Source organism: Uloborus diversus, chromosome 6 (genome assembly GCF_026930045.1).
Source record: "Uloborus diversus isolate 005 chromosome 6, Udiv.v.3.1, whole genome shotgun sequence".
Classification (NCBI taxonomy): Eukaryota; Metazoa; Arthropoda; class Arachnida; order Araneae; family Uloboridae; genus Uloborus; species Uloborus diversus.
The window spans coordinates 57,618,540-57,646,030 of record NC_072736.1 but is presented as its reverse complement, the minus strand read 5'-3'; the positions used below and the strand labels follow the sequence as shown (position 1 = coordinate 57,646,030).

Below are 27,491 nucleotides of genomic sequence, written 5' to 3'. Positions count from 1 at the left end.
ATGGCCTACCGGTTGCCCTATACAAACAAAACCCATTTTTTGCGTTCGACGAACTCAACTAGTCAACTGGTGACAAAGCGGTAGTAACCGCTGCATTCTATGATCAACCGATTAATGTACCGGTTACCGTTTTCAGCTGTTAATTGGTTGATTGGAGCAAGTAATCATTAGATGTCACGTGATCAACCAACGGATAGCGACCGGTCGAAGTCGTCAAACGTAAGCATTGAAACAGGAAGAAAAAACATTTTTTCATTGCCTCAAAAAATTTCAACTTAGAAAGTGTCTCGCAGATAAATTTTTTTTCTCTTTTAATTTTTTTTTTCTTTTGCAGTAGTTCGGCGCTATCCCAACTTAACCGTTGCTATGCGAAATTGCATGTTTTGTGTTTTCGGTTTCTTTTTAATCTTTTCAAGATAACAACGGATTTTTATATTAGTTTTACGTTCTGAGCGAGTTGTAACAAAGCATTAGTGTCTTTTTGTATAAAACTGTATGCTACTATGGCTGATCCTAGGGTGAAACAAATTAAAATAAAAACAGGTGTTGTCAAGAGGTAAGTATTCGCTGCTGTAAAACGGAGCTTAATTAATTGTTTCTTTGCAATGTTTCAATATTCTGGTTTTAAATGCCTTTTTAAAAGCTTTTTTATGCACGGAATTGACAACCGAGATCTTATCCGCAACCCCCCCCCCTTTTTTTTAATCCTAAAATTACTCTGTACTACACAAGTTCTAATTCAAAAATCTTCCAGAAGAAATTTCCTTGTAAAGAAATGATAGCATGTAGTATTTATAATTTTTTAAGCTAAATGTGGAGCTGATTTTTTTCAAACAACTGCAAGCGTGGGAATATTGCCACACTGGTTTTATTCGGCAATATTGTTTGTGCTCCACACTATTTTATTGCTATTATTATAAGATATTCATTGAAGAATACATTAGAACTCCGTTAATCCGTATTAATTGGGATGGGTGCTTGTTCAGATTTCCCGAAATTCAGTTAAAAATTGATGTGTTAAAAAAAATATAAGGTATAAGTATTCATTATTAGTATCCAAAGATAAAGTACTCTCTTTGATTTAAAAGCAGAACATCAGAATTTTCTACTATTTTAATTTGAAATTATTTAATTAATCTGTGACTGAAGAAACAACTGAATACACTGAGTGGTTGTTTGCTTATGAAGATTTTGGAGATTTATGCGTCCTAGCAGGATGGCTTATATCCTGGAAGTAATGGCGCAACAAGTTTTTCAAAGTTTATTGACGTAAGGCTTGGATCTATGTACCCGCAGACCCCGAAAAAGGGGAGAAGGAGGCCACACCATTTAGGGGTCTGCTGTCCAAGGAACTAAAAACTTACGTACATGATCCAAAACCAGGGTTCGCCGATACATATCAATCAATATATGTCTGATATTTATTTTGAAAATATGACATTTTGATATTTTCAATATTAATTTTTTTGAAGTACGACATTTACGATGTAAAAATTAAATGTTCTAATCATATTAATATTATTCTTTTATCATCAATTAAATAAAAGCAATAGAGTATAGGGGGACCCGGGGTAAAATGGGTAGCCGGGGTAAAAAGGGTATAGTTGCCTTTTTCTTGTTTTTATTCTACAAGACAAAATTTTTAGAAAAGAAAAAATTGTGTTGAAAATGTTTACATATCTGGCAACATTTTGACATGAGAAAAAAAATCTAGCAACTCATTTATACCAGATTTAACAGACATTTTATTTTTCAGAACACAAAACATGTATTCATAGTGAGTAATAAAGTTCTTTCTGAAAAAATTTACAGAAAGAGTTCTGGAAATTTTTTATTTGGATTTGATAGAAGAAGAATTTATCTAACAGAAGACTCAAAAAATAAGTAAATTTTAATAATAACAAAAATTTATAGTACTTTTAGTTGCGCGGGGTAAAATGGGTATAGCCAATGTTTTCGAGTTTGAGACATTAAATGCATGAAGATTAACAAGCTTAAATTATCTTTGCAAGACAGCTGTTAGATATTGTTCATGTTTTAAACTAAAAGTATGTTTTGTAAAAGTTTTATTAATAAGTACCCTGTATTTATTTGTTCTATTTATTATTTTAACTACTATAACTTATGCCAATTAGTACTTAAAGGCATTATATTTTTTGATTATTATTGATAGTTAATGATTACTGTAGGTTGGTAATTTACTGTAGCTTTACTATTATATACATTTACATTATAAGACATATTAAGTATTGATAGCAAATATAAGTCTTTTTAATTTCCTTTTAAAACCAACCATGCCCAGAACATAATCTACGTACAACCTCACACACAATCACAACAGAATCCTTATGTCTCATTGCAAAGTTGTACTGAAAAAACTAAATTCTCCTGCTGTACCTCTAGCATGAATGTGTACCTCTTTGTCCGCAGCCATTTTCAAGCACTGCAAAGGCTATGAAAAATTTACAAAAGAAATGCAAGTTGGGAGGGAAACACAGGTGGGAGAAGTTTTTACTACAGAGCAGGTGACTGCAAGATTGTATACAAAACCGGCAAGAAACACAAAAAAAAGCAAAAAAGAATTAAAAAAAAAATGTACGATTAATAAAAAAGGACATTAACAATAATTGATAAAACAGTCAATGAAGTAGACGTGAAAACAAGAGGTTCTCCCAGTAGTTAAACCCAGCCATTGGCGAATGGATTGTTGTTGAATTTGTGGAAGAAGTCGATTCACTACGAGTAATTCATAGGTTTAATCATTGAAATCTTAGCTAAAGGTGAATAATATACTGAGAAGTTAGCTACAAAATCATCTGCCGGATTATCCTCTATGCTCCGCAAGAAAGATGACATTAATTATATGCAGGCATCACAAGTTGTAAAAATACTACTTCAACCAAATCACAAGTCTTTGCTAATACACCTTTTGTTCATAAATTTAGTTCAGTAAACATTTTTTGTGGTTGTTTTGGATTAAAATTTTATGCTCCAATGCAATTCAACTCAATTTTCTTTTATTTTCTCCATTAGTATCAGTGTAGTTCAACTTTAAACAGTATATACCCATTTTACCCCGGTGTATACCCATTTCACCCCGAAGTATGGGGTAAAATGGGTATGCATCGGGGTAAAATGGGTATACATCGGGGTAAAATGGGTATACCCCTTTACTCTAAATTTAAAGCAAAAAGTAAACACAAACTATGTTCAAATTAGACCTAAGATACACAATGTATAGAATGTTGAACAAAAGCATGATTATGTTTCATAGTATTTCTGCTATGCGTCATTGAAATTAAAAAAGCTGTTTTTTATACCCATTTTACCCCGGGTGACCCTATTCATGTAACATGTTAATGTAATGTAAATAATATTATATTCCTTTTTATTTTCTATTCAGAAAATCATTTGTAATGTAACTATTTTAATTGGTCAGAATGAAAAATGTTATATGGATATGTACTGACTACTGCATTTTTTTAAAATTATTTCTGAAGCATATAAAATTTGTACAAGTAGTTAACCAAACAAAAATGAGTTAAACATCTCTTGCTTAAGCAATTTAATTAAAATTAATAGAAATGTATCAGTTATGCTACGATTTATTTCTAATAAATTAAATTATCACATTTCACAAATGATTGTAAATACCATTTTTATTTAAATGTCATTCAAAGTACTTAAATTTTTACATAAAATGTATATTTATGAATGTAAATAATGAAAAAAAACAAAAATTTTAAAATTGATGCATTATAATATATAAAATAAACAGCAGTGATTTGAGGAAGCAGTTAGGGTTTCATGACTTAAATTTGCACTGATTGAAAATGTCGGATACATGTCAAAATATCATGATATTTTCAAACCCTGTCCCAAACTAAGTATAACCAAGAAACTAAGAAACATTTTTTTTTAAATGTTCAAAAATATTCACTCAGATGTTAAATATTGTAAATATTTTTTTAATATTTCAGTCAGCGAGTCTTAATTAAGAGAAATACAGTATGTGTGCAAAAAATTAATTAGGACGAACTCGAAATTTTTCAAATGTTGTTTAAACTTATATACATGGTATAGTAATTTAATATCCTCCTCTAGCTTGAATGATGTGCTGTACAGGATTTGACATGGATTTCACTAAATTTGAACATAAATTTTTGACCTCGTCATTGTCAAAGCAAACTTTTATAACATTCTAAATCATTGTTTTCTTTGTTTAGCAGTCCATTTTTGACAGATGTCTCTTTAGAATGCTCCAGAAATTTTCAATGGGATTTATATTCAGGAAAATTACCTGGACAATTCAAAACTGTGAATTTCTGTGTTACCTTAGAAGTGTGGCATTGGATGGAGCAAAAACTTGTTGATAGATACCAAAGCCTACCCGTGAATGCTTGCATCATAGGCAAAATTTTTCTTTTAATTATAGAAATCTAATTTTTAGAATTCATCATTCTTTCAACCGGTAGGTACTAAGTTACCAAGTTCTTCAGAAGTAAAATAACCCCAAAACATACGTTTCTGAGAGTGTTAAGTTGCTTGAATTAGATATTGCTCCCCGATGGGTTCTCTAGCACATCGCATGACAAATCTAGGTCAAAACCCTTGCACAATGAAATGCGCTCTGTCGCTGAATAGAACCCTCTTCCAGTCTTGTACAATCGAGGATTGATAATTTGCATTGCCCATTGCCCAGTCTCAATATTTTCCCTTCATTGCAGGTATTAATAACTTTTTTTTTTATTAGAGTTCTTGCAAATATTCCAGATTCAATAAGCCTTCGTCGAATTGCTAATGAATCCACGTTCGTACCAGTGAGATAATAATTCTCTTTGATGATCTATACTTCTTTTGCAAAGATGTATTTTATTATTTTGAACAAAAAATTTGTCTGTTCAAGTTGTGGTCTTGTGTTTGCATCTACATTTAATCTTCTGTTTTGGAGATACTGTCTAGTCCTTGAACTCCAACTGCTGCAACAATATCCCTGTCACAGAAGTATGCTGATTAAGAATAACAATTCTACTTCTTTTCCTGGCTCTGATGTCTATTGTTTCAATGCAAGTCAGAATTAAACAGTTCACAATCTTTCGAAATAGTTATCTACTAGCTGCATTGTTTACCTACTTCTTTCTTTATGCAACTTTAAGTATCGACTGTTGCCAGAATGCTTTTGAACAAAACGTAATTAAATTAAAATCTAACTGTGTTGTTTGTCTATTAGTGACATGGAGTTGAGCCATGGTCCCACAATAACATTATGTTTACCAGCTGTAAAAGTTTATGAAAATGCTGTAGAGGGGTTACGTTAGGCCAGTCTCAACTTTTTTAATACTATTAATATTTTTTATTTTATGACCTATTATTCCTATAATGAAATCAGATGGTACAGTTATATTGAACAAATTTCATTCCAGAAAGTTATTTCAGTAGTCCTGAGTAATTTTCAGAAACTTTTTTTTTAAATGGTTTTCATCAAGATTGCATGAAAAAAGTTGAACTCCTTTCTTAAAGTAAGTTCTTTTAGTTCAATATAATTGGCAATTTCTTCATTTTTTGTCAAAAAGAAAAAAATTTTAACCATCACCTTTTCAGACCAAGAACGTCGGGTAGATTGGTCCACTCTTTGTAGGGCATGTTGGACCGGACCAACCTACCCCACTTAATTTAAAAACTTTTTTTACCTTAAATCTCAATAATTATAACAATATTCTAAGTGTTTGTACATTATACATTCATTTCATTTCATGTTACACATGTTTCGAAATAATAATAATAAAAACTTAGGGCAAAAAAAGCAAAGATAAGTTTTACAATTGTTTAACAAAAATTATACTAAATTAATTTTAGATTTATTTCATATCTCTGCACTTTTTTACCATTTATATTTTCAAATATACTTCTAAATTTTTGCAGACAATTATTTTCTAAGAGTAAAATATGCAATACATGCTATATAATAAATTTTCAGTATTAAACAAATATTTTTTGCTAAACAAGCATTCTACATAGAAACAAAATAAAACATAATTAATTGAAGGAATAAAAAAGTATACTTTTACTTAAGATTAGCTAGTTTCATTTTTTACATTTGATTTTAGAACTTTAAGCGGTCAATTTAATTGTAGATTTTCCTTGAAGTATAATGGTATAACAGGATTATTTTCTTTTTGGAGTTATTTTGTGCAATGCAATGAAGAAAAAAGAGCTTTTCCTGCATAGCAAATATTAATGTAACTTTACATAAAATTAACATATGACTTATCCTTCCAAAACCCAGTCCAATAAAAATGCTACTTCCAAAACTCTGGAAGTAGCAGTTTTATACTCTCGAATATTATTTAACGCATATTTAGTTAACTTTAATCTGCATAAATTGTGTCATGAATATTCAATGATTGATTTTTCTTTTTATTTTTAAAAAATAATTGTGTACTAATGGTGAATGCTTATTGCTGGTTTTAATTTAAGATTTATCAATTAAAATCAATTTAATATGTTATATTAATCTTCAAACTCCATATTTTTTCACCCTACACACAAAAGAGAATGAGGTAGTTATAACGTTTGATAGTATTTATCATTAACATTATGACAAATATTGTTTGAGTTATGCTGTTCAACGTGCCCCACCAGGCAGACCAACGTACCCCACCCGCAGGGCACGTTGGTCCACTTTACAAGGCTCTTTAAGAAAATTAATATAAACAAGCTGATGTGTGCATCATATGACTTCCTTTTACTCCAATTTATTGTCATTTCCCCATTATTGGCAATTTTAATGTGATTCAATAGTTTACACTCTAAATATCACCAACAGTGGCCAAGTGAAACCGGATTTTAAAAAAAAAATCGCCGAATTTGTCGCCGTGTTGGCAACAAAACTTGGCGACCAAAAGAATGGTGATATATTACTAAGTGTCCACCAAATTATAACACCACTTGAGTTTACATCAAAATCAACAGTGATCCCCCCCCCCCAAAAAAAAGGCAAAAGACCCCTTTAGAAACACCCGAATGCAACCAAAAGGGGAGGTATACAACTAACCCCCCCTCCCCCCAGGATTCTACGTACCAAATTTCAACTTTCTAGGACATACCCTTCTTGAGTTATGCTACATACAAACGTCACGAGAAAACGCATTGTAATTAACCCCGGAATAGTCAAAATGGATATTTCGCTTGTCTATGCGTTCTTAGGCACTTATCCAGTAGGGTGGAGCTTATTTTTCAACTATGAAAATATTAATCTCTTACCCTCTCATTTTGTTCCTTTGTATGAAAAAAAAATTCAGGCCAAATATTAGCACATTTAAAGATTATTTAGAGGTAGCTCAACAACTGTGAAATTTTTAACATTGCGGGATCTTTTTTTTTTTTTTTCGAAAAGCAAAAATTGCTTACTTTTCCATTATTTTATAAATAAACCTTGGACTTATTTTAACTTCACATATAACTTACTAAATAGCACCACTAGGCAGACCACAAATACCTAAAAGCCACGCTAGCTCTGATTTAGCCATTTTGTTTTAGGATGTGACATCTTTAGCTGCACAAAACACATTTGGTTATTTTAGCACTTTGTTTGTTTTCAATATTTTATTTTTGCTTCAGTTTTGAAAGCAAAATGACTGCAAAAGCCACAAGATCTCAAAGTGACTTGTATTTTCTTGGTGGGTCAGTTCCAGAATTAAAAGGTGGAAAATTGCCACCCTTCGTATGGCTCAAGGACATTTTTTGCATCATCATCTTGAATTGAAGAAAACCGTAAGACAAGCTTCAACTCCCCAACTTGCTGCTGCTTCGGACAGAACAAAAGTGTCAGACTGAAAGGCTTTCTATGTCATAGCAGAAACTGCAAAAGGCTTAGGATTCAATATCGATGAATTTTCTTTAAATAAGGACTCAATTCGCCGTCAAAGAAGGAAGGAAAGAGCTCAAAAATATGCAGACATAAAGGCTAAGTTTCAACCTAACGTCCCTCTAGTTATTCATTGGGATAGCAAATTAATTCCTGATTTAGTTCCAAAAGATAAAGTGGATCGCCTGCCTGTACTAGTAACTGGGAAAGGAATTCACCAGCTACTTGCAGTTCCCAAGCTAGCATCTGGGACAGGTGAGGCACAGGCTATAGCATTTTTTAAAGCTATTGAAAGCTGGGGAATATCAAACAACATACGTGCTATGTGTTTTGACACAACCAGTTCAAACACTGTCAGTAACTCGAATGCATGTGTTCTTTTAGAACAAAAGCTTGAAAAGGAACTTTTGTCCCTAGCGTGCAGGCATCATGTGTTGGAACTGATTATAGGTTTAGTGTTTCAAGTGTGCATGGGAGCCACATCTTCTCCTGAAATTCCATTATTCAAACATTTCAAGGAATTTTGGAACTTCATTGGCACCAACCAGTACGAAACTGGAATTTCAGTTCACGTAGTTGATGAACTGATAAAGGATATAAAAGAAGATACAATTGCTTATGAAAAAAAATACATGGGAGAGTCACATAACCAACTAAGAGGTGATTATAAAGAATTAGTTGAACTTGTGCTTATTTTCTTTGGAACTGCCCCTGTTAGAGGTGTTAAATTTATGTCGCCTGGAGCCATGCATCACGCCCGTTGGATGTCGAAATGTATTTATAGTCTTAAAATCTGGATGTTTAGATCGCAATTCAAGTTTACATCTAAAGAAGAGAAGAGATTAACAGCTGTATGCATTTCCATTGCACGTGTATACATGAAAGCATGGATATCAGCACCAGAAGCTGCAAGTGCTCCATATAATGGCCTGTTACTAATGAAGTCTTTGATTGAATATTCGGCTATTCATACAAATATCTCGAAAGCAGCTGCAAATAAGTTTTCCAACCATTTATTGTACTTAACAGAGGAACTAGTTTCGTTGGTTTTTTTTTTTTATAGTCATGTCAGTGCATCTACCAAAATAAAAATGGTTAGTGCTATGAAAAAAACCAGCTAAAGAAAATTCTAAACATAGGAAGATTGATCTTCAAACATTTGAGAACAAAAATTTGGATGATTTTGTAACAGCAAAGTCTATGTCACTGTTCCAGGCATTAAACCTGCCCGTAGATTATCTTTCTGTTGATCCAGCATCGTGGGAAACAAGAGATGACTACAAAGAAGCCAAAAAAATTATTCAAGCTTTAAATGTAGTGAATGATCATGCTGAACGTGGAGTGGCACTCATTCAGGAGTTCAGTGGACTGATAACATATGATGAAACGCAGTTGCAGTTTCTGCTGCAAGTCATCGAGGAACACCGCAGAATATACCCTGACAGCAGGAAAGTGACTTTATCTGGGACTGTTTCAAAATAATAACTTGTTTCCAGAACAATGCCAGGTGCATTTTATAACCCAGAAACCACCTTCTTTCATGTCTCAATTGATTTACAAGTGCTATATAAATAAATGTGTAATCATCACTTTTTGTCGAAATTTTCTCTATGTAACAAACTTCAAGTTCTTTGAGCTACCTCTAAATATCAAAATTTTTCATTCAAACTTCATATTTAGTGGTTTTTCATCAAAAGGAACAAATTAAGAGGGTAAGACCTACAAAAATTAAAACTTTATTTTTTCAGTGCAAATAAGCTCCACCCTATTATCCAGGAGTGGTCAAGTCGAGAAAAAAAACTCAACATTTATTCGGGGGTGAGCAAAATGGAAATTAAGGTCGACTTTTGGGTGAAAATTTCTTTGCAAATACAATACTTCCTTTTTTGTAAAAGGGAGTGAAAATGTTTATCAATTCAACGTTTGGTTGATGGTGTTGAAAGTGTTAAGGGAAACTTATTGTAAAAAATTAAACTGAGCATTAAATTTTTTGATGAGATAAAAAATGATAAGTTAAAAAGCGGACCAACGTGCCCCACCTCCCCTTACATATTCTTCAATTCCGAGGGGTTTCCTAAATTCGCCGTTTGACTGCTACATAGCTTGCAATTTCCATGCCGACACGCACACACAACAAGTAGGACCAATTGCAATAGACTTGTTGCACACTAAATTTCGGCGACTGTTTAGACCAGCATGGGGAATTTACTGCGGGAACGATTGTGCATTTAATAGTACCAGGTGATACTTTATAACAATACAGGGGTCAATCCAGGTTTTATTTTTTGGATCCCCATTTTGTGAAAAAGCAAAATATTTTTGTGAAATTTCGTTATTTTGGTGAAAAAACAAAATATTTTTGTGAATTTTCTTTATTTTTGTAAAAAGGACCTTCTTGTGATTTTTTTCTTGGAAAAGATTATATTAAAGCATTTTAGCTGTTGTATCGTTACAGAAAAGCCCTAGACAGGTTTCAGGGGTGATTGCAAGTTCTTGAAGAATACCTGAAAGCTGTCAAGAGAAAATGCGCTGCGGGGAGGGGGGAAGTAAGACCCTTAACATTTTATTCGTAATTTGACACATACATTACATTTATTGTTTTTTTACAAATATACATATTAGAGACGTACCGAGTAGCACTTTGGCCGAGTAGCCGAGTACCGAGTACTCGGCCTTTCACTACTCGGCCGAGTACCTTGTTACCGAGTACTCGGCCTTTCACTACTCGGCCGAGTACCGAGTTACCGAGTACTCGGCCTTTCACTACTCGGCCGAGTTACCAAGTACCAATTATGTTTTAAGAAGAACCACCAACACACATGTGATGAATTTTGAACTTATTGGAATAGTAGTATAGACCTCCTTGTCCATATAATAGTTTTTATAACTAAATTCCTGCTAAAATTTAATTACGCATTATATATACAATTTTGTTTGTGTCAAAAATTTTACAAAAAAATTGTTTTTAAAATTAAAAATAAATAAATAAAAGGTATGATTAATCAAGTTGGAATTAAAACAAATTACAGTAAAATCTCTCTAATGCGGACATTAACAGGACAATTTTTTTTGTCCGCAATATAGAGGTGTCCGCAGGACAGAGGTTTAATAATGTTATTTGCATTGGAACTGGGGAATTAAAAATTGTCTGCATAAGAGGGGTGTCCGTTAGGAGGAGTTTCACTGCATACAAATCAATTATAGTTCTAGTCCGCCAAACATAAATAATTTTTAAAAACAGATAAACCAAATGTGCAGGAACACCATGCCCGGACTGGCTCCTGTTCGGGTTGTCGGCTAGGTGCTGAAAAGGGGCCCCATAAGGGGGGTCCGGTTAAAAATTTTGAAAGTTAGGTGTTCAGAAATGCCATTTTGCTCTATTTTGGGACTTGTAAAGTTACTGAACATAAGGTACAATTTTATGTATAAAAAATATATTTTTAAGAATTTGCTTCACCTACTCTTCATTAAAACGAATTTTCATTCCGTATTTACAATACCTAAATTGTATGAAACTTGTAAAAAATGATATTAAACTGCAAAGTACAATTAGTAACGAACAGGTCTGCAAGTCAGCCAAAAGAACTTACTGCAGATGCATTTATTTTTAAAATCAGTATAAAACATAAGAGTTTGAATACAGTAATATTCAACAATTAAATAGAGAAGTTACTTCGCAGGATCAATGGGTTAAAAATTAGAATTATATTTGCTTAACGTTATTTTTTATACATAAATATATATTGCTATCGCTAAAATATTTTCAGGGATAGAAAATTGATTTACATTACAATTTAAAATTATACATACTTGACCCCTTTCGTGTATTCAAAAAAGATCATCATGATGGAGATTCTTTCTCCAGATTTAATATTTACATCTCCATCTCGCTACTGTGTAATATGAAACAATTCAAATGCTTTAAAATTTTAGCTACAGATTTGGTGTCCTGCCAGTGAGTAGCTAGTCTCAAAATGTCAGATAGCAGTGAATAAAATTGTTGAGTTAATCTAAAGAGAAAAGATAATTTTTAGCAAGAAGGCGAGTTCTAGTTCTAATCTATGTCTAATTCCAGAAACTTCTTTCATATGATCTGCTTCCAAGCTTCCAGCGTCTGGTGTCCACATGTTTTAGAGTAACAATTTGACAATGAGAGGAAAACATACCTCCCTCCCCACATGAAAGTCGATTTCCGTCTGATAACGGATGAAAGGTTTTTACAGTCCCTCCAGAGAGAACACCTGGGGACCCACGTCCGAAGGTAGTTCTCGCATGCCGATGCTTCAATGAGAAAGATAAAAGTTTAAAATAATGATAGCCGCTTGTTTCGCTCCTTGCTTTAACTCCCACCTTTGCCTGACAGAGCAACAGAATGAGCGGTGAATAACGCTGCCGCGAGGGATGAAACAAGTAGTGCATCGCAGTGTGCTGACATTGAGTTTTCACTTGACGGGGCCCCCAGCACATCCATTACTCAAACATTTATTTTAAAAATGAAAAAAAAAAGTTTTTTTTTTCGAAATCGAAGAGAACATGCCACTGAACTTTTGACAAAATATCTGTCCCGAAAAAAAAAAAAAACATCTAGTTTTACCAAAGTAAAAATCATATCGGTGAGAGTAACACGCAAAAATTAGTCAACAGCTTATGATATGGAAAATGTTCAATTAAAAATTATTCGTTTATGAGAAAAATTTATGCTTTTGTTCTCCTAAAGCATACCAAATTATTAGAACCTGATTCCCGATTACTGAATTGGCTGCGTCCTAGGGGCCCCCAAACCAGGGCCTTATTAAGGTATCAGGGGGCACTCCCCCACCCTCGGAAAAAAAAACAAAAGTTTACGAATCAAATTCAAAGAGATGGAAACCCAGTTGAGACAAAACTGATTTTTGAATAGACTTACTAGGCGTGGCGAAGTCCTAAGGCCGCCACTCTTTAGGGACCCCAAAACGGTTGACACTTTTTATGCTCATGCAGAAATTGTAAGGTTTCAATACATAGGAGCCCCCCGAAAAAGCGTTTGGCCTAGGGTCCCCTGATATATTAATCGGGTCCTAAGAGGAGGGGGCCTAAAAAGTTATATTTGCCCCGCGGTCCCACCTGGAACCACAGGGCAGAACCTTGTGTGCTACAAATATGAAACTAGCAAGACCGATTTTGGAAAAAAAAGTGAAGAATATGATCAAAATAGTTGCAAAAAAAAAAAAGAGATCGCGCAAAAAATTTTCCTCCCCGTTTAGGGGCCCTCCTCGTTTGGGGGCCCTCGGCGGTCGCCAACTAGCCGACCTGGCCAGTCCGGGGCTGAGGAACACTGCAGACACGTGTTTCTGCCCCCCCCCCCCCCCCCCCCCCCCGTTACCAGGAACGTCTTTTTCAGTGCATAACATGTGAGCTGAAGAACGTAAAGACATTCGACAAAAAAATCCAACTTTCGTCGGATGCCTTTAAATTTATCAGCTCCCATTTTGTGCATTGAAAAAGGAATTCCTTGTAACGCCAAAACACGTGTCTGCAGTGTTCCTGCACTGTGTTTTTAACGTTGTTTTATTTCCTTTTATTTTTTAAGCAAAGGTATTTTTACATTTTTTATAACTAATTTTTGTTTGTAGCAAAAATCCATTTTTAATATAAAAACTCCATATTTTCTATATTTACCTTTTTTGCATAATTTTTAATAAATAAGTTTTATTAACTTTGGGGACATTAAAATAAAGATTTATTCCATTGAAGCATTAAAAACTTCATTATTCTCAAAATTTTAATTTGACTTATAAATTTTAATTGTAAATGATTGCAGAATATAATGTTTGCTCTTTTTTTTTTATAAATTTTAGTATTTGTCTTGGACAATATTAAATTTTTTACAACTACTCGGTATTGGCCGAGTATCTGATCAGAATTTGGCCGAGTACCGAGTACTCGGCAAATTGGCCGAGTAGACCGAGTACCGAGTAGTTACCGAGTACTCGGTACGTCTCTAATACATATGCAAGGCACACTTTCTTAAGGTGAAAGTCTCACAACAGATTTCCTGTTTGCCCCTCTGAAATACTTTTAGAGCAATGATAATTGCACATGCTGTTGAACGTAATGATAACTCCTAATAAATACAATATGAACAGACTTAAAGATATCACATATTTCTTAACACAGAAGTGAAATATTCATTAAAGATTCCATCTATGTGTTTGAAAAACTTAAAAGTAATTAAAACCCAAAATAATACTGCACCAGCATTCAGCGTTTAATTTTTTGGCTTTTGACGTTCTTACAGAGTAGGTATTTGCATTTAAAACTTTGCAATTTAATGATGTTAATAAATATGTAAGAAATTTTATTTGTTTGCCTCTTAACAAGGTACAGTAAACATCAAAAATGCGAAAAATTCGTTTACCATGGTGGATGTAAGGAAATCAAGATCTTCAAAAGAAATAAAAATATAAAAACAGCATATAAAAGAATTTTATTTTAGGTAAAGTTATTTTAGAATTGGATTTTGAAACTCAACACAAATTAATACTAAATATGTATTTCGTAATCAAAGTAAAATTTAGGGTTTTCCTGAAAACAAGCCACCAATCACAAGCGTTCCTCTCCCGTCCCCCCTCTGACGCTCTCAAGCAAAAACACCTCACGCAGCAAGCAAAAAGATAAGATGGGGGAAGGTGGAAGAGGGATAGGCTTTCGCATAGATGCGTACACATTTGCGGTTAAAATATATTGTGAAAAGACTGCCTTTTTATACATTTTTGTGAAGGAGCTGCTTTTACGATGCAGAATTTTGTGAATGGTGCCGCTTTTGCGATGGGGAATTTTGTGAATGGGGCCGCTTTTGCAATGTGGAATTTTGTGAATGGTGCCGCTTTTGCGATGGGGAATTTTGTGAATGGGGCCGCTTTTGCAATGTGGAATTTTGTGAATGGGGCCGCATTTGCCATGCGGAATTTTGTGAAGGGGCCGCAAAGCGGCCCCAATTTGGCATTGAATCAACCCCTGCAATATAAAAATCTGATGTGGACACCACACTACTTCTTTTAACGTCTATTACATAATCCATGTTTTTTAACAACTTAAAAAAATGGATTCATGCACTACTGTGCGCACTCATTACAGGAAAGAGAAAAGACAAAATATGGCTACTTTTTCCTAACAGTGCCTTGGAGTACGCAAAGAAACACTTCAAATATTTTCATTCCTTGTTTGTAAATGGAAAAAAGCGTTTTACAAAGATTATTTTTTATAAAATCAACAATTTTAACTTGATGTAATGGATAATTCTCTAAATAACGCCAAATTGAAATCAGATTGGTAACAATTTTCTTTTCCCTCAAATGTGTCTGCACCTTGACTGTATATCACAAATTTGGCGACCAAGTGCTTGGGGATATATCACCAAGTGTTTGCCAAATTATAACATCACTTGAGTTTGCATTGAATTTAACACTGATTTTCCCCAAAAAGGTGTAAAAGACCCATGTAGGAATATCCAAATACAACCAAAACGGTGGTGCACAATTAGACCCCACCACGAGTCTATGTACTGATTTTCAACTTTCTGTGGCATGCCATTTTTGAGTTATTTGAGATATGTACATACAGACATCCCGAGAAGACTTGTGGTAGTTAACTCGTGGTAGTCAAATGGATATTTTGGCCATCCATACGTTCTTAGGTACATATGCACATGCAGTCAGGCCTAGAAAATAACTCAACATTCATTCGGGGGTGAGTAAAATGGAAATTTAAGCTGATATTTGAGTGAAAAAAATTTTCACGAATACAATACGTCCTTTGCTATGTAAGAGGAAGTAAAAAGTAACAATGTCTGACATGTTATTTAATTCATTCAACTCTATGTTGAAAACATCTTAGATGGTCTTTTTTAAAATTTCCCTTCAATTTTTTGTCTAGGCTTGCAAAAGAGAAATTAATGTATGAAAAGGAAGTCCAAAAAGAAAAAGCAAAGCTTGAAAAAATGCAAGCTACAGGAGAAGATAGTTATTTGGTGAGAAAGCAGGTAATGTGTGATGTATTTTTAGTGATTTAATGTAACATTTATTTACCTTTTTTTTTTCTTTCTGTTTGAGTTTCTTCACAAAACATTTGCTTTAAATTTTTATTGTTTTTTTTAAATTATTCAGGACTGATTCATTTTTTTTTATAATTTTTGATTAAATGCACAAGGGTAGGAAATTTGCTTCAATTGCTCCAAACTGCTCCCATTTTGAAATCCTGCTACATTCTGCTTCAAAAACGGAAATTTGCCGATTCTGCCACAGCTTACACCAAGAATGAAATAAATTAACATTTTGTTTTTAAAAACTCAAGAAAGTTGTAAGTAAGCAGATACAGGATTGCATCACAAGCAACTTGTATGCTGTGAAATGTAAGTTAGTTAGAGAAAATGTAATATTTAAATGGTTATAATTAAATTAACACACGAATGAGTTCCAGAGAGGAACGAAGATCAATTTTTAGTGCCTATCGCTTAAAGTTTTAGGCTTGATTGTTTTGTTTTTTTTTTTTTTAGTATGGAGCCTTTTTATGAAAAAAATAAAGTGAAGTTCCGTGATGGACTTCTTAATATTTCTGAAATACATTTACACTAAAAAGAATGAAACAAAAAAATTTTGAAAAAAAAAATAGAACCAACTTCAAAATTGCTCTAAAAGGTGAAAAATAATTTTATTCTTTAAGCACTATCAATAATACTTTTAAACATAATTTTTGAAGTTGACGCAAAAATGATTATCATTCACAGCCATAACTCAACTACAACTAAATTTAACCAGGCCCAGTTTCTTCACTGCCACATACTTTATGCATATTTGAGTAATGATATAACGTTCCTTCCCCCTTCGGATTATTTTCTGAAAAAAATATGAACGAAACATGGTTACACTGGATTTTACTTTTTGGTTTTGTGCCAACTTCAAAAATTATGTGTAAAAATATTATCAATGTTGTTTAAAGAATAAAATTATTTTTCACTTTTTAGAGCAATTTTGAAGTTGGTTCTATTTTTTTCTTTTTTTTCTTTTTTTTTTTTTTCAAATTTGTTTTATTAGTTTTAAGAATCTGAAACATGTATTATGTTCTTCTCTTTAAAAAGCCTGTTAATTGTTCTTTAAACTGAAATATTTTTTATGTACTTGTAGGAAGAAGTCGTCAAAGAATCTATCATGATGATCCCTGATACAGTGAAACGCTACAACATTGCTTATACTGAACTAAAGGAAATTCTTGTATGTATACATTGTTATGTTACCAGTTTATTGTTATTTTATTGTCATCATAATCATGTTGTGTATTTTAGATCAAAGCTTAATATATCATCAGATTCACATTTGATTAGGGTTTGAAATGTGTTTCAAATTTTGGAAAATATGTATTTTATAGGTTGTAAAAGTGGGGGAAGGAGAATAAGCCGATAAATGCTTTTATAATTTTGAGATGCGCTAGAGGTTTAAGTTATCAAATAACATTGCTACTTTTTCTGTGGTTGTAAAAGTGGGAAGGGAGAACAAGCCAATAAAGGTTTTTAGAATTTTGAGACTAGCTAGAGGTTTAAGTTATCAAATAACATTATTAATTTTTCAGTGGTTGTAAAAGTGGGAAGGGAGAAGAAACCATAAAAGGTTTTTAGAATTTTGAGACTAGCTAGAGGTTTAAGTTATCAAATAACATTATTAATTTTTCAGTGGTTGTAAAAGTGGCAAAGTTAGAAGAAGCCAATAAATGCTTTTAGATTTTTGAGATGTGCTAGAGGTTTATGTTATCAAAATTACATTGCTCATTTTTCAATTTGCAATGTACCACAACTTATTCTTCACATATAAACCATGAAGATGAATTTCTCCACTTGAAAGTTTTAATTTTTAATAAGCATTATGGTATGACTCAGCAGATTGATCAACAGCCCCATGCAACTATATGTGCTTGAAACAAACTATGATACGGCTAATGTTACATTAATAAAGTTCTCTTACCTCATGTTTGCCTTTTCTTTGGTGCTGTCGGTGACAAATTTGTTTTCATAGACGAAAACTCAACATGTCAGCAAACAAAACTGTTTTAACAGTGAAGATGTTTCAAAGTTTGGGCAATTCCATGAATAATTTTGTGAAAATTACTTGATCATTTAACCAGATGAAATCCAAAGCATTTTGTGCGTAATTTTCATTATTAAAGTATTTTTTTTCAAAAAAAAATTATATTACAGATATTAATTATAGTTTTTCTCTTTAAACTTCTATAATTCTGAAAGCATAGCCAAATTGATATTACTTCTTATTTAAAAACTAACTTAGAGAGATAAGAATTTGTCCTGTTTAATAGTTTAAACCAAAGTTACCGAGTTACTTTTTATCGTTATTTACCCTTCACAAAAAAATATGTAGATTACTGTTTCATTGATGCGTTGAATATTTTATAGTTTTAAAACTTAAATTAAAAAGCATAGTTAGATTCGAGTTAAAAGTACTAAATATTAAAGTAGCTACATCTGATCCTCAGATAAAGGACATTTAGTTTTAAAGCAAGATTTAGATTACTTAGGCAAATGTTGGTCAAAATGCATTTTTCTGATGTCAGTTTTGACCGTTTTTTTCCACTTTTGGCAAAAACGTGCCAATTCTATTAAAAAGCGATCGAAATCACAGGCAACTGTTAAACTTTAAAAGAAATTTGGCAGTTAATATGTTTGTTGAGAGATAGAGAAAATTATCGAAAATTCTCAAACTGTACAAGTACTCCCTTGGAGAAGCCCCCCCCCCCCAGCCTCCCTCCATGTTCATGATAAAAATTTGAAAAATTTGTTTGTAACTGAATAATTCATCTTTTGTTTTGCTTAATTTCCCCTTGGATAATTTTACTGTTTTTGACGCACCTATTTATATTTTATATTTATTTACATGGCAGTATATGCACGGGGGCTGCTCCCTACCTCCCCAAATCTTTAAAAACTATTCAAGTATAACTTAAAGCGTCAAAATAATGTGTTAATCTAGACCATTGCACTCTCTTAACAAAAATTATTAGTATACATAAGCTTTTATTTGCTTTGGGCAATTAGCATATCAGACATGTTACGTCCGTAACACTTTTTTGTTACGTCCGTAACAAATATATAAATTTCTATCATAAATTTTACAAACCATATCCATGAAAACTTTATGGTTTTAGAAAGCTTGAAATCTCTAGAACAAGCTTTTCAAAGAAAATTTTACAAATCTATGAATAATTCACAGGAACATTGGCAATTGTATGACAATATACATTTTGCTGTTTTCTGAGTTACGTCCGTAACAGGCAGTTTTTAATTTTTGTTACTTTTTGTGATAAAGCAATCTGCACCCAAATTTTCGATAGCATTAATAACACCAAACTATACAACAGAAAAAAAAAATTGCAGCTTTTTATGAAACCAAATTGAAATTATGCGTGTTTAAAGTCTGATTGTTACGTCCGTAACGGTGGAATTGCCCTATTACCAGCATGTTCTTCAGACTTTAAACTCATTGAAAATGTTTGTATTATCTTGTGGAGAAAGCTTTCAGATCAGAAATATTCTCTAAGAACAAAAACACCCTCATCCCTGTGCTGAAAGAGAGTAGGATTGATTGCCCCAGCAGCTGGTAAATCTTTTTGTGCAAAGTGTGCTGTTAAAAATAGTTTTCAATTTTAGCATTCATGCATTTTTTGTTTTTCATATAGATTTTTACTTGTGATATTGCTATGGGACTAGAATATATAACTGGAAAGGCTAACTACAAAGGTCAGCAAGTAATTTTGCTTTGTGTCCAGATACTTTTGAAAATTTTAATCGAGGTCCAGAAAACAACCCTCATGTTCTACTCTAACCATTAAAATCTTATGTCTGTCCTGCAATCACTTCCAAAATACTAGAAAAAATGATTAAAATGGTGCTTAAAGGTATTGTTGTCTGGGTAAAAATATCCTGATATGAATAATAGCCGATGATTGAGTAACATATGTTTCAACAATGAAACTCAGGTAACGGCATGATCATTTGATAATGTGTGTTGGTAATGTTTAACATGCAGGGAAAGGATTTATTGTGACAAAGCTGAACTGGATCGGGTAACTTAACTGTTTTACCGGTAAGACTGCATCATTTCAGAGGAATGAAGGAACGAAAAGAGTTTACTGGAGTTTAAGATTCATCCACTGGAGTTAGCAAGGGTCTGTCCAAGTTCTTTCACAGGGTTGGTTTTTTGTGAAAAATCAAATAATTTTGTGAAAACTGAATTAATTTTGTGAAAAATCAAATAATTTCGCAAAAGAAAAAAAAAATGTTAAAACGAAATACTTTGTCCAATGGTTTAAGTTTCATGCACTTTTACACTAGAGCGAAGTAAAATTTAAAATAACAGATTTTTTTTTAAAAATACCAAGCACTTTTCATAATGCACTCAAAAGGACTCAAAATAACTTTTCTGGATCAGAAAGGACAATTTAAGAATTCCTGTACTTTTCGAAAATGGGGCATGCTAAAACTCCCATAGTTCCTAGCTCGCCCAGGCGGATGTTGGTATGAATTACTTCCGGCTATCCCGCCACATTCGTCTTGCCGTAGAAACTGAGGAGTTCCGATGCGTCTTCAATGATACTATGCTCTTTTTTTTATTATTATTATTTTCGACGAGATTTGTTTTTCCGCTGAAAGATTTATGTGAATATTTTCTCAAACCATCAATATATTTTTACCATAGACGTAATTTTTAATACCCTTCCTGTCGCAATTCCGATTGAAATAGTTGAAAGTGTCACTAAGTACAATAAACTTTGAGCGTGAATTGCTTATTACCAAACAAATAAGGAATAGCATAAGGATTTCTACTTTGGAAGAAATGTGCATTTTTCTATGTATAGATAAGTATGTATACATATTAGGAAACTTATTTATTTTATACCCACTGTTGTTTTTTGCTGTTAGAGGTGAAATAAGTTAAAAATTCAGGTTAAAAAAGATTAACATCGATGTTTAGCATTTTAAGGAAAAAAAATGCATCGAACAAAAATAAAAACAGGGTTCGTACGGGTCATGGAAATCCTGGAAAGTCATGGAAAAAAAATAACAGAATTTCAGACCTGGAAAAGTCATGGAAAATTGAAATTTTCATTGAAAGTCATGGAAATTTATTTCAAGTCATGGAAAAATGTCCTGGACAAAGAGAAAGGAACAGTAGCTAAAGGAGCATTAGAAATCTTGAGTGATTTAACAGTATACATAGCACATAAAAGTTATTAAAAGCGGAAAATTGAACGAGCCAGGAATCAAATCTGAATTTTGAAATCTCATTGCATCCACTTCTGTTGCAGCCGCTTGCCATTTTTTGCGATGTGATTTTACTGCCTGGACATAACTTATTTTGAATTTTCTGTTATTTTCAACACTTCTTATGTTTCATATTCTGTAGTAGCAAAATTTCACGTTCTGAGTTTTGCCACGCCTACTGAAAAAAAAAAAAGCAATTCAGTTGCATGCAAGTTCGATTCCATCACTCGTAAGGACTTTATTATTAAATTTATCAGAGTTTATCTTAATTTTGTTGAATGTTTTAGAAAATAAAGATCTTACGTCAGGCGATAGAATACAGAAAACGAAGAATTCTAATGCTCTAAAACAGTAGTGCCCAACATACAGCACGCAAAACTAATCCATGCGGCCCACTGCTTTTAGGTTCAATGTCGGGAATTAAACGTGTTCTGGAATTTCTGAACCTATTAATTTATATGCATTTGAAAATATGCAAATTTGTTAACAAAACAAATATACTTTTGAATCAGAAGATTGATTCATTACTGAATGGTTTTTTTTCAAAAACGATCTGATTTAGAAACATAAAGAACTAAACTATGTGACTTTACTTTAAAGAATCAAAATACTGTCAAGTTACGTGGATGATTAAAGGCACTGTTGGACACTAAAAGGCAAATTTATTGAAACTTAGTGATGACTCATTCAAGCTTTGTTCCATTCAATGTCATTGTGCCTGTTTTTAAAGAAAAATATCAGACATTTAAGCATCATCATATTTGCTTCACTGCATTTTTACTTTACTTAAATTTATATGATGAAGACAAATAAGAATAGTTTAGTTTTTTAAGTGTGCACTTATATTTTTTCCATAACGAGTAAGTGCTTCAATGAGGCTGTGGCATTCATATGGACATTTTGCTAATGCTCATTTCCAAATATAACCAAGCTTGAGATTAAATAGTGCTATTCTCTTCGTGTAGCGAGGTCATGAAAATTTTCATTGAAGTCATGAAAAAGTCTTGGAAAAGTCATGAAATTTTTTCATCCAAATAGAGTATGAACCCTGTAAAAACTGATTATTAATAATTATGATGATAGTAAGGGCATACTGCTTACAAGGTCCATTCTGTTTTGTAGTTTTCTATTCAGTGTAAATCGAAATTGTTAGCATTAAAGGGAGTTATTATTGTTTTCTACAACCAGGGCTGTGGAGTCTTAGTCGGACTGATTTTGGAATAAAGGAGTCGGAGTCGTTAGAAAACATGCCGACTCCGACTCCGGGCTTCTTTTTTTCTTTCCTTTTCACTGACTCTCCTTGCATTTTTAAAAAATTGATTACCGATTGGTTCGATTACATGTATAAAAAGATACTAATGAGAAAATAACTGCCATTATGGCAATCAGCTAGCTTGAATGCTTACCGAACTTTCTGTAACCGTCCCCCAGTTTGCTTGCTTTTTAACTTAACTAATAGCAACTGTCAGCAAACGGTTTTGTTGAATAACATTTTCAAGTAATCACTTTCAAATAAAAATAGAAATATAGTGTTTTGTTCTATCTCAGTTTAAAATAGTAAAAGAAACGTAACAATTTAGTAAGTCGACGCCCGTAGCTAAGGTTGAAACGTTTAAGTGTAATCGGCAAATTCAAAGAAGTTCTGGCTAGAAAGCACGAATCCAAAAGATTCGATGAAATAATCTAATGTTTTTTTTCTTTATTAAGACTATTTCTGTAAGCTTGGTTCTCACTAAAAAGTATGGAACAAAATAAGTGTAAATGATTTCTTGATTACAACACTCAAGAATTGCAGTTAATCTTAAAATCTTCATACTTAGGTTAATTCTAAAGCAGCCAATAAAATTTAAATTAAAAATTGAGCGAAGAAGAAATATAGGTATAGTAAAAGCTATTCGTACAAATTTGTATACCGCCGCGTTTTGTGTTAAACTAGCTCCTAACGTATATGTGCCCTATATTTTCGTTGAAATTTTATTGATGAAATATAATTTAAAATATATTCGCGAAAATTTTCAGAATTAAAGGATTTATATTTTTTATAAACTCTGAAATTAACTTTGGGTGTCATCTACAAGATGGATATCACCCGGGGCAAACCACTCCCTCTCAAGAACTTGTATTTAGAAAAAAAGTTTTTTTCTCTCTCAAGCTACAGCTTTCAAAAATTGAAAGCACACGATTTGATCAATATATATTTGTTAAACATTAAAGGGGGGCAAATTACAGATAATCATTTTCAAAATTTTTAAAAGGGGTTTTTTAGTCATCTCACTTTTAACTCGTAACTATTGGAAAGTTTGATTTTTAAATTGAATTTATAACGTTGTATGACGTCTTGGGTTTACAATAAAAAACAAAATGCGAAATTTTCATAAAAAGGAATTAATATTTCAATCTCTGTTAAGAGGTTTTCCCCCTTCCCTTGAATGGAGAGAGGGAGTTGAAAAAATGCAATTAAAAAAATTAAAAAAAATCCGGAGTCGGAGTCGGAGTTGGAGTCGGAGTCGGGCGTTTCAAAATCCAGGAGTCGGAGTCGGCCATTTTCCTTCCGACTCCGCAGCCCTGTCTACAACATGCAGATGAAATGAACAGCAATACCACTTATACTGCACCTCACTAACAGAAGTGTACATATGTTTGAAATCTTAGTAGCCTATTTTAATTTTTTTTTTTCATTTACATCACTTAGTTTGGAGATAAAGGTGTCTTGCCTAGTTGTTTTTATCAATATTTTGAATTAATACCTGAATATTTGTATTACTTAATTTCAAATTTAAATTTTAAAGAATGTATTTATCACTTATATTAGTATTTGAAAATGTTACGTACATATTAAGTTAATTTTAGTTACGTACATATTAAGTTCTTTTTCTTAATCAACTGAAATCAAAATCTTATGCATAATAATACCAATAGATTTTTAGCTGTTGAAATTACTTTTTATCCGTCTTTAGTTTATAGTCTTAGTTATAAATTAATGAATAAATTGGCCATCTTGGGGAGCGGGTGCTAAAAATCCTTTTCCACCAAACTTAAAAAAAATTTAATGTATTTAAGTACATAATATTAGTTGCACACCGAGGGGTGACAAACCCACAGGGCGTTTCATCTTAACATACATGGCCAATACCAGTACGGTAGTTTTTTTCCTGTTCCTGTGCATATGAGGCCTGTTAGACCTCCCCCCCCCCTTCCCCCGAAAGTAATTTATATCTGCTACAGTGCATAAAAGTATTTTTGTATTATATTGTTAGTGTACTACTGGTACATATTTCACATCTGTATAAGTGTTTGCATAACCTTTAAATATATTTTGTGTTTCAACTAAAATATATGAAATTCATCCTTATAAAATGGTTGCAATGTTATTATACTTAGCTACCGTTATTAATACTTTTTTTTTTTTAAACATGTGACCTTTGTATTTAATTTGAATGTGCTTCGGTTGAGTGACCCCTTTGCTTGATACTCTTTAGCATAACTGCTTTGAATATATATATATTTTTTTTTTTCCAATTTTAAAAGTAAAAACAAGAGTCTTTGATAAGGTATAAAAATCTAACATAGCTTTCATATCTAATTCTTTTTCAATCTGATATAAAAATAAAATTGTCATTCTATCTTCCATTGTCAAATTTTGCACACTTTATGGGAGAATAAAATTATAATTTAGATAAAAACGATTAATAAGAAATTTTGTACAGTTTGATGTGTGAATGTAAAAAAAAAGAAAGAAAAAGAAGATGAAATTTTTGAAAAATATGAGAGCGGTAACATTTTAGGTTTTCTTACACGTTACATTTTGACCATCAACTAGAGAAATGTTCATTCTGCAAAAGAATTAAGCTGCAGCATATAAAAATTTATTCTAGTGTCAAATATTGCAGTTTCGAACATCGAAATAAAAATATAAATATTTTTAATAATAAATAATTACTAAATGGTTGTTCTTTACAATGGGAAAATATTTAACTAAAATGTGAGAACATTTTATGTTAGCCGCAGAATTATTGAAATACCACAACTTTTTTAATTGATAGTTTTAACCATCATTTGAATACTATCCATTTTTCCTGGTACTTCATTCAGATTTAGACCTCTGTTTTAACCTCCATAACTTTTAGTTTTTCTCTCAAAGTTGAAATAGTAATCTCTTTATTTGTTATACATTAAATTCAAAATTGATTTTGCTTCCTCGCGTAAGGAAAATCACGTATTTAGCACTGGAAAAAAATAGATTTCTTCCTCGCATACGCTCAAGCACGTTAATGGAATGACCGAAAGTAAAGAATACCAATTGCACATGTTGCGCCACCTAGTGACCAAGTTTGTCCCAAGCATGCCCCATTCCAAAGAAATGACACTGCAAACGAAGAAAAGTGCAGTTTAAGTCATGAAGCGAATTTATTTTCATTATCTAGCTTTCAATCATAACATTAAGTGCTGAAACACATATTTTTCTTATTGGGAAAGTTTGATTTAAAATTTTCTAGAACTGCACTTTTCTTTGTTTGTGGTGTCATTTTCTTGGAATTTTCGAAAACTACAGGAATTCTTCAAATGTCCTTTCTGACCCAGAAAAGTTATTTTGTCCTTTTGAGTGCATTATGAAAAGTACTTGGTATTGTTTAAAAAATTCTGTTATTCTATTCTTTTTAGTGTATATGTATTTCAGAAATAGAATAATTTTACCCTTATGAAACTTCACCTTATTTTTTCATATAAATGCTTGGTACTAAAAGGGAAAAAACCTATATATGTGTCTAAAACTTCAAGCAGTTGGCACTAAAATTTAATCCTTGTTCCTCTCTAGGATTTATGCTTGCTAATTTCATGCTTGCTTCAGAGAAGCCTTGATTCAAAATTTTCATTATGATCGCTTTTAACATTACTGTTGCAAGGCAACAAAATTTGTAACAGTGGGTTTTATATTTAATAGGGAAATCACTTGAAATTTGCTATTTTCCATCCTAACTGAAATTAAAATTTTATTTTAGAATTTGAATTTTTCAGCGCTAAGTTGTACCTTTGGATTAAGCAAATCATTTAGTGAAATCCCGAAGTCTCTAAGCGGTCTAGTTGCAGAGATGTAAGCAAAACCAGGCCTCAGAATTTCTCCGTGACAATCAGGCCAAGTATAATAAAAGTGCTTAAAAAGAATCCATTTGTAATAGCAAAAGTACTTGTATGGAGATTGAAGATTAAATATTTTACCATGAGCCCGAGCCCGAAACATATTACAAGTTCTAGAGCGCAAGCCCATTTCAGACCCAGGCTCGGGCTCTCCGGTTTCATCTCTATCGTAAAGGACAATTTTCTGATCTGAAAATAGGGTTCCATTAAGCTTAATTATACTTCTAAATCCCCCCCCCCCCCCAGTGTTTTTACAGCCTTTTTTTAATTTGAAGGAAGTGGATGAACTTTTTGGGTATTTTTCACAGGCTTTCGAATGATGTTAAAATTGAACTGATCGGATAAATATTTCGGGTAGAAAGAGACATTTAATGAAATTTTCAGGTCCTAAAATTAAAATTTGAATGGTTTGGTTCTTTTTTGGCGTTTGACCCCCCCCCCCCCCCCCCCCCCCTACGTTCCTTCTCGGGTGCTCAAGCACCTCCATCCAAATTTGGTCAAGATCCGACGTATACTTGTTTTGTATGGGGAACATACACACACTCATATAGTCTGTTTTATTTATTTAGATTATTTTAAATACCGTAACATCCCATTGCAATGAACTTCAACGGACTGCAAATTTTGTTCATTGCAACAGAAATTTTGTTGTAATGGAATTCAAGCAGTGTAATGGAAATTAAATTGGGACTAAAAATTTATTTCATCGAAACCAATTTTTTGTTGTATTGATATTTACTGTAACGGAATTTCACTCTACTAGCACATTTAAACGGGAAAAATTAACCTTTCTAGTTGAGACTTTTTTTTTACCTTTGAAACCCTAATAATGACTTATATGTTACCTTATTCATAATACATTCTAAAAAATAGCAGTTGTTTTAAACCTTCCAAGTTACTGACTTGATTTTTATTCAATATCATTTTGTAATTTTTTCTAAAAATATGTGCTTCTTCATACCGATATATTTTATGATTCCTTTTTAGGATAATGAATTAGAACTTGCTGAAAGTGAAGAATATATAGCCGCTGCTGAAGTTTTGAAAGAGACATTTAAAACTATTGAAGCATCTAATTGAAGCATCATTAGTATTTTGTATTTCATGTATGTTACTTGTATATTGTGATTACCAATATTTTTTGTACATTATTTTGAAGTAATTATATATTAATTACTGTTGCCA

The 27,491-nt window shown here is 32.5% G+C and overlaps 1 protein-coding gene across 1 annotated transcript; it reads left to right on the top strand.

Annotated features, from left to right (window-relative positions):
* Positions 1 to 340: 340 nt before the first annotated feature.
* LOC129224578 (tubulin-specific chaperone A-like) lies at positions 341 to 27,491 on the top strand. Its single transcript, XM_054859061.1, has 4 exons — positions 341 to 556; positions 15,782 to 15,887; positions 17,029 to 17,115; positions 27,294 to 27,491. The coding sequence occupies exons 1-4, from the start codon at positions 504 to 506 to the stop codon at positions 27,384 to 27,386; spliced, it is 339 nt and encodes a 112-aa protein (XP_054715036.1). The 5' UTR covers positions 341 to 503; the 3' UTR covers positions 27,387 to 27,491.

Bases quoted from the DNA above. Each gene is read 5' to 3' on its own strand.
- LOC129224578 (XM_054859061.1), top strand. From the start codon at position 504: ATGGCTGATCCTAGGGTGAAACAAATTAAAATAAAAACAGGTGTTGTC. The intron at 557-15,781 runs GTAAGTATTCGC...TTTTTTGTCTAG, and splicing joins AAAACAGGTGTTGTCAAGAG to GCTTGCAAAAGAGAAATTAA. The intron at 17,116-27,293 runs GTATGTATACAT...ATTCCTTTTTAG, and splicing joins CTGAACTAAAGGAAATTCTT to GATAATGAATTAGAACTTGC.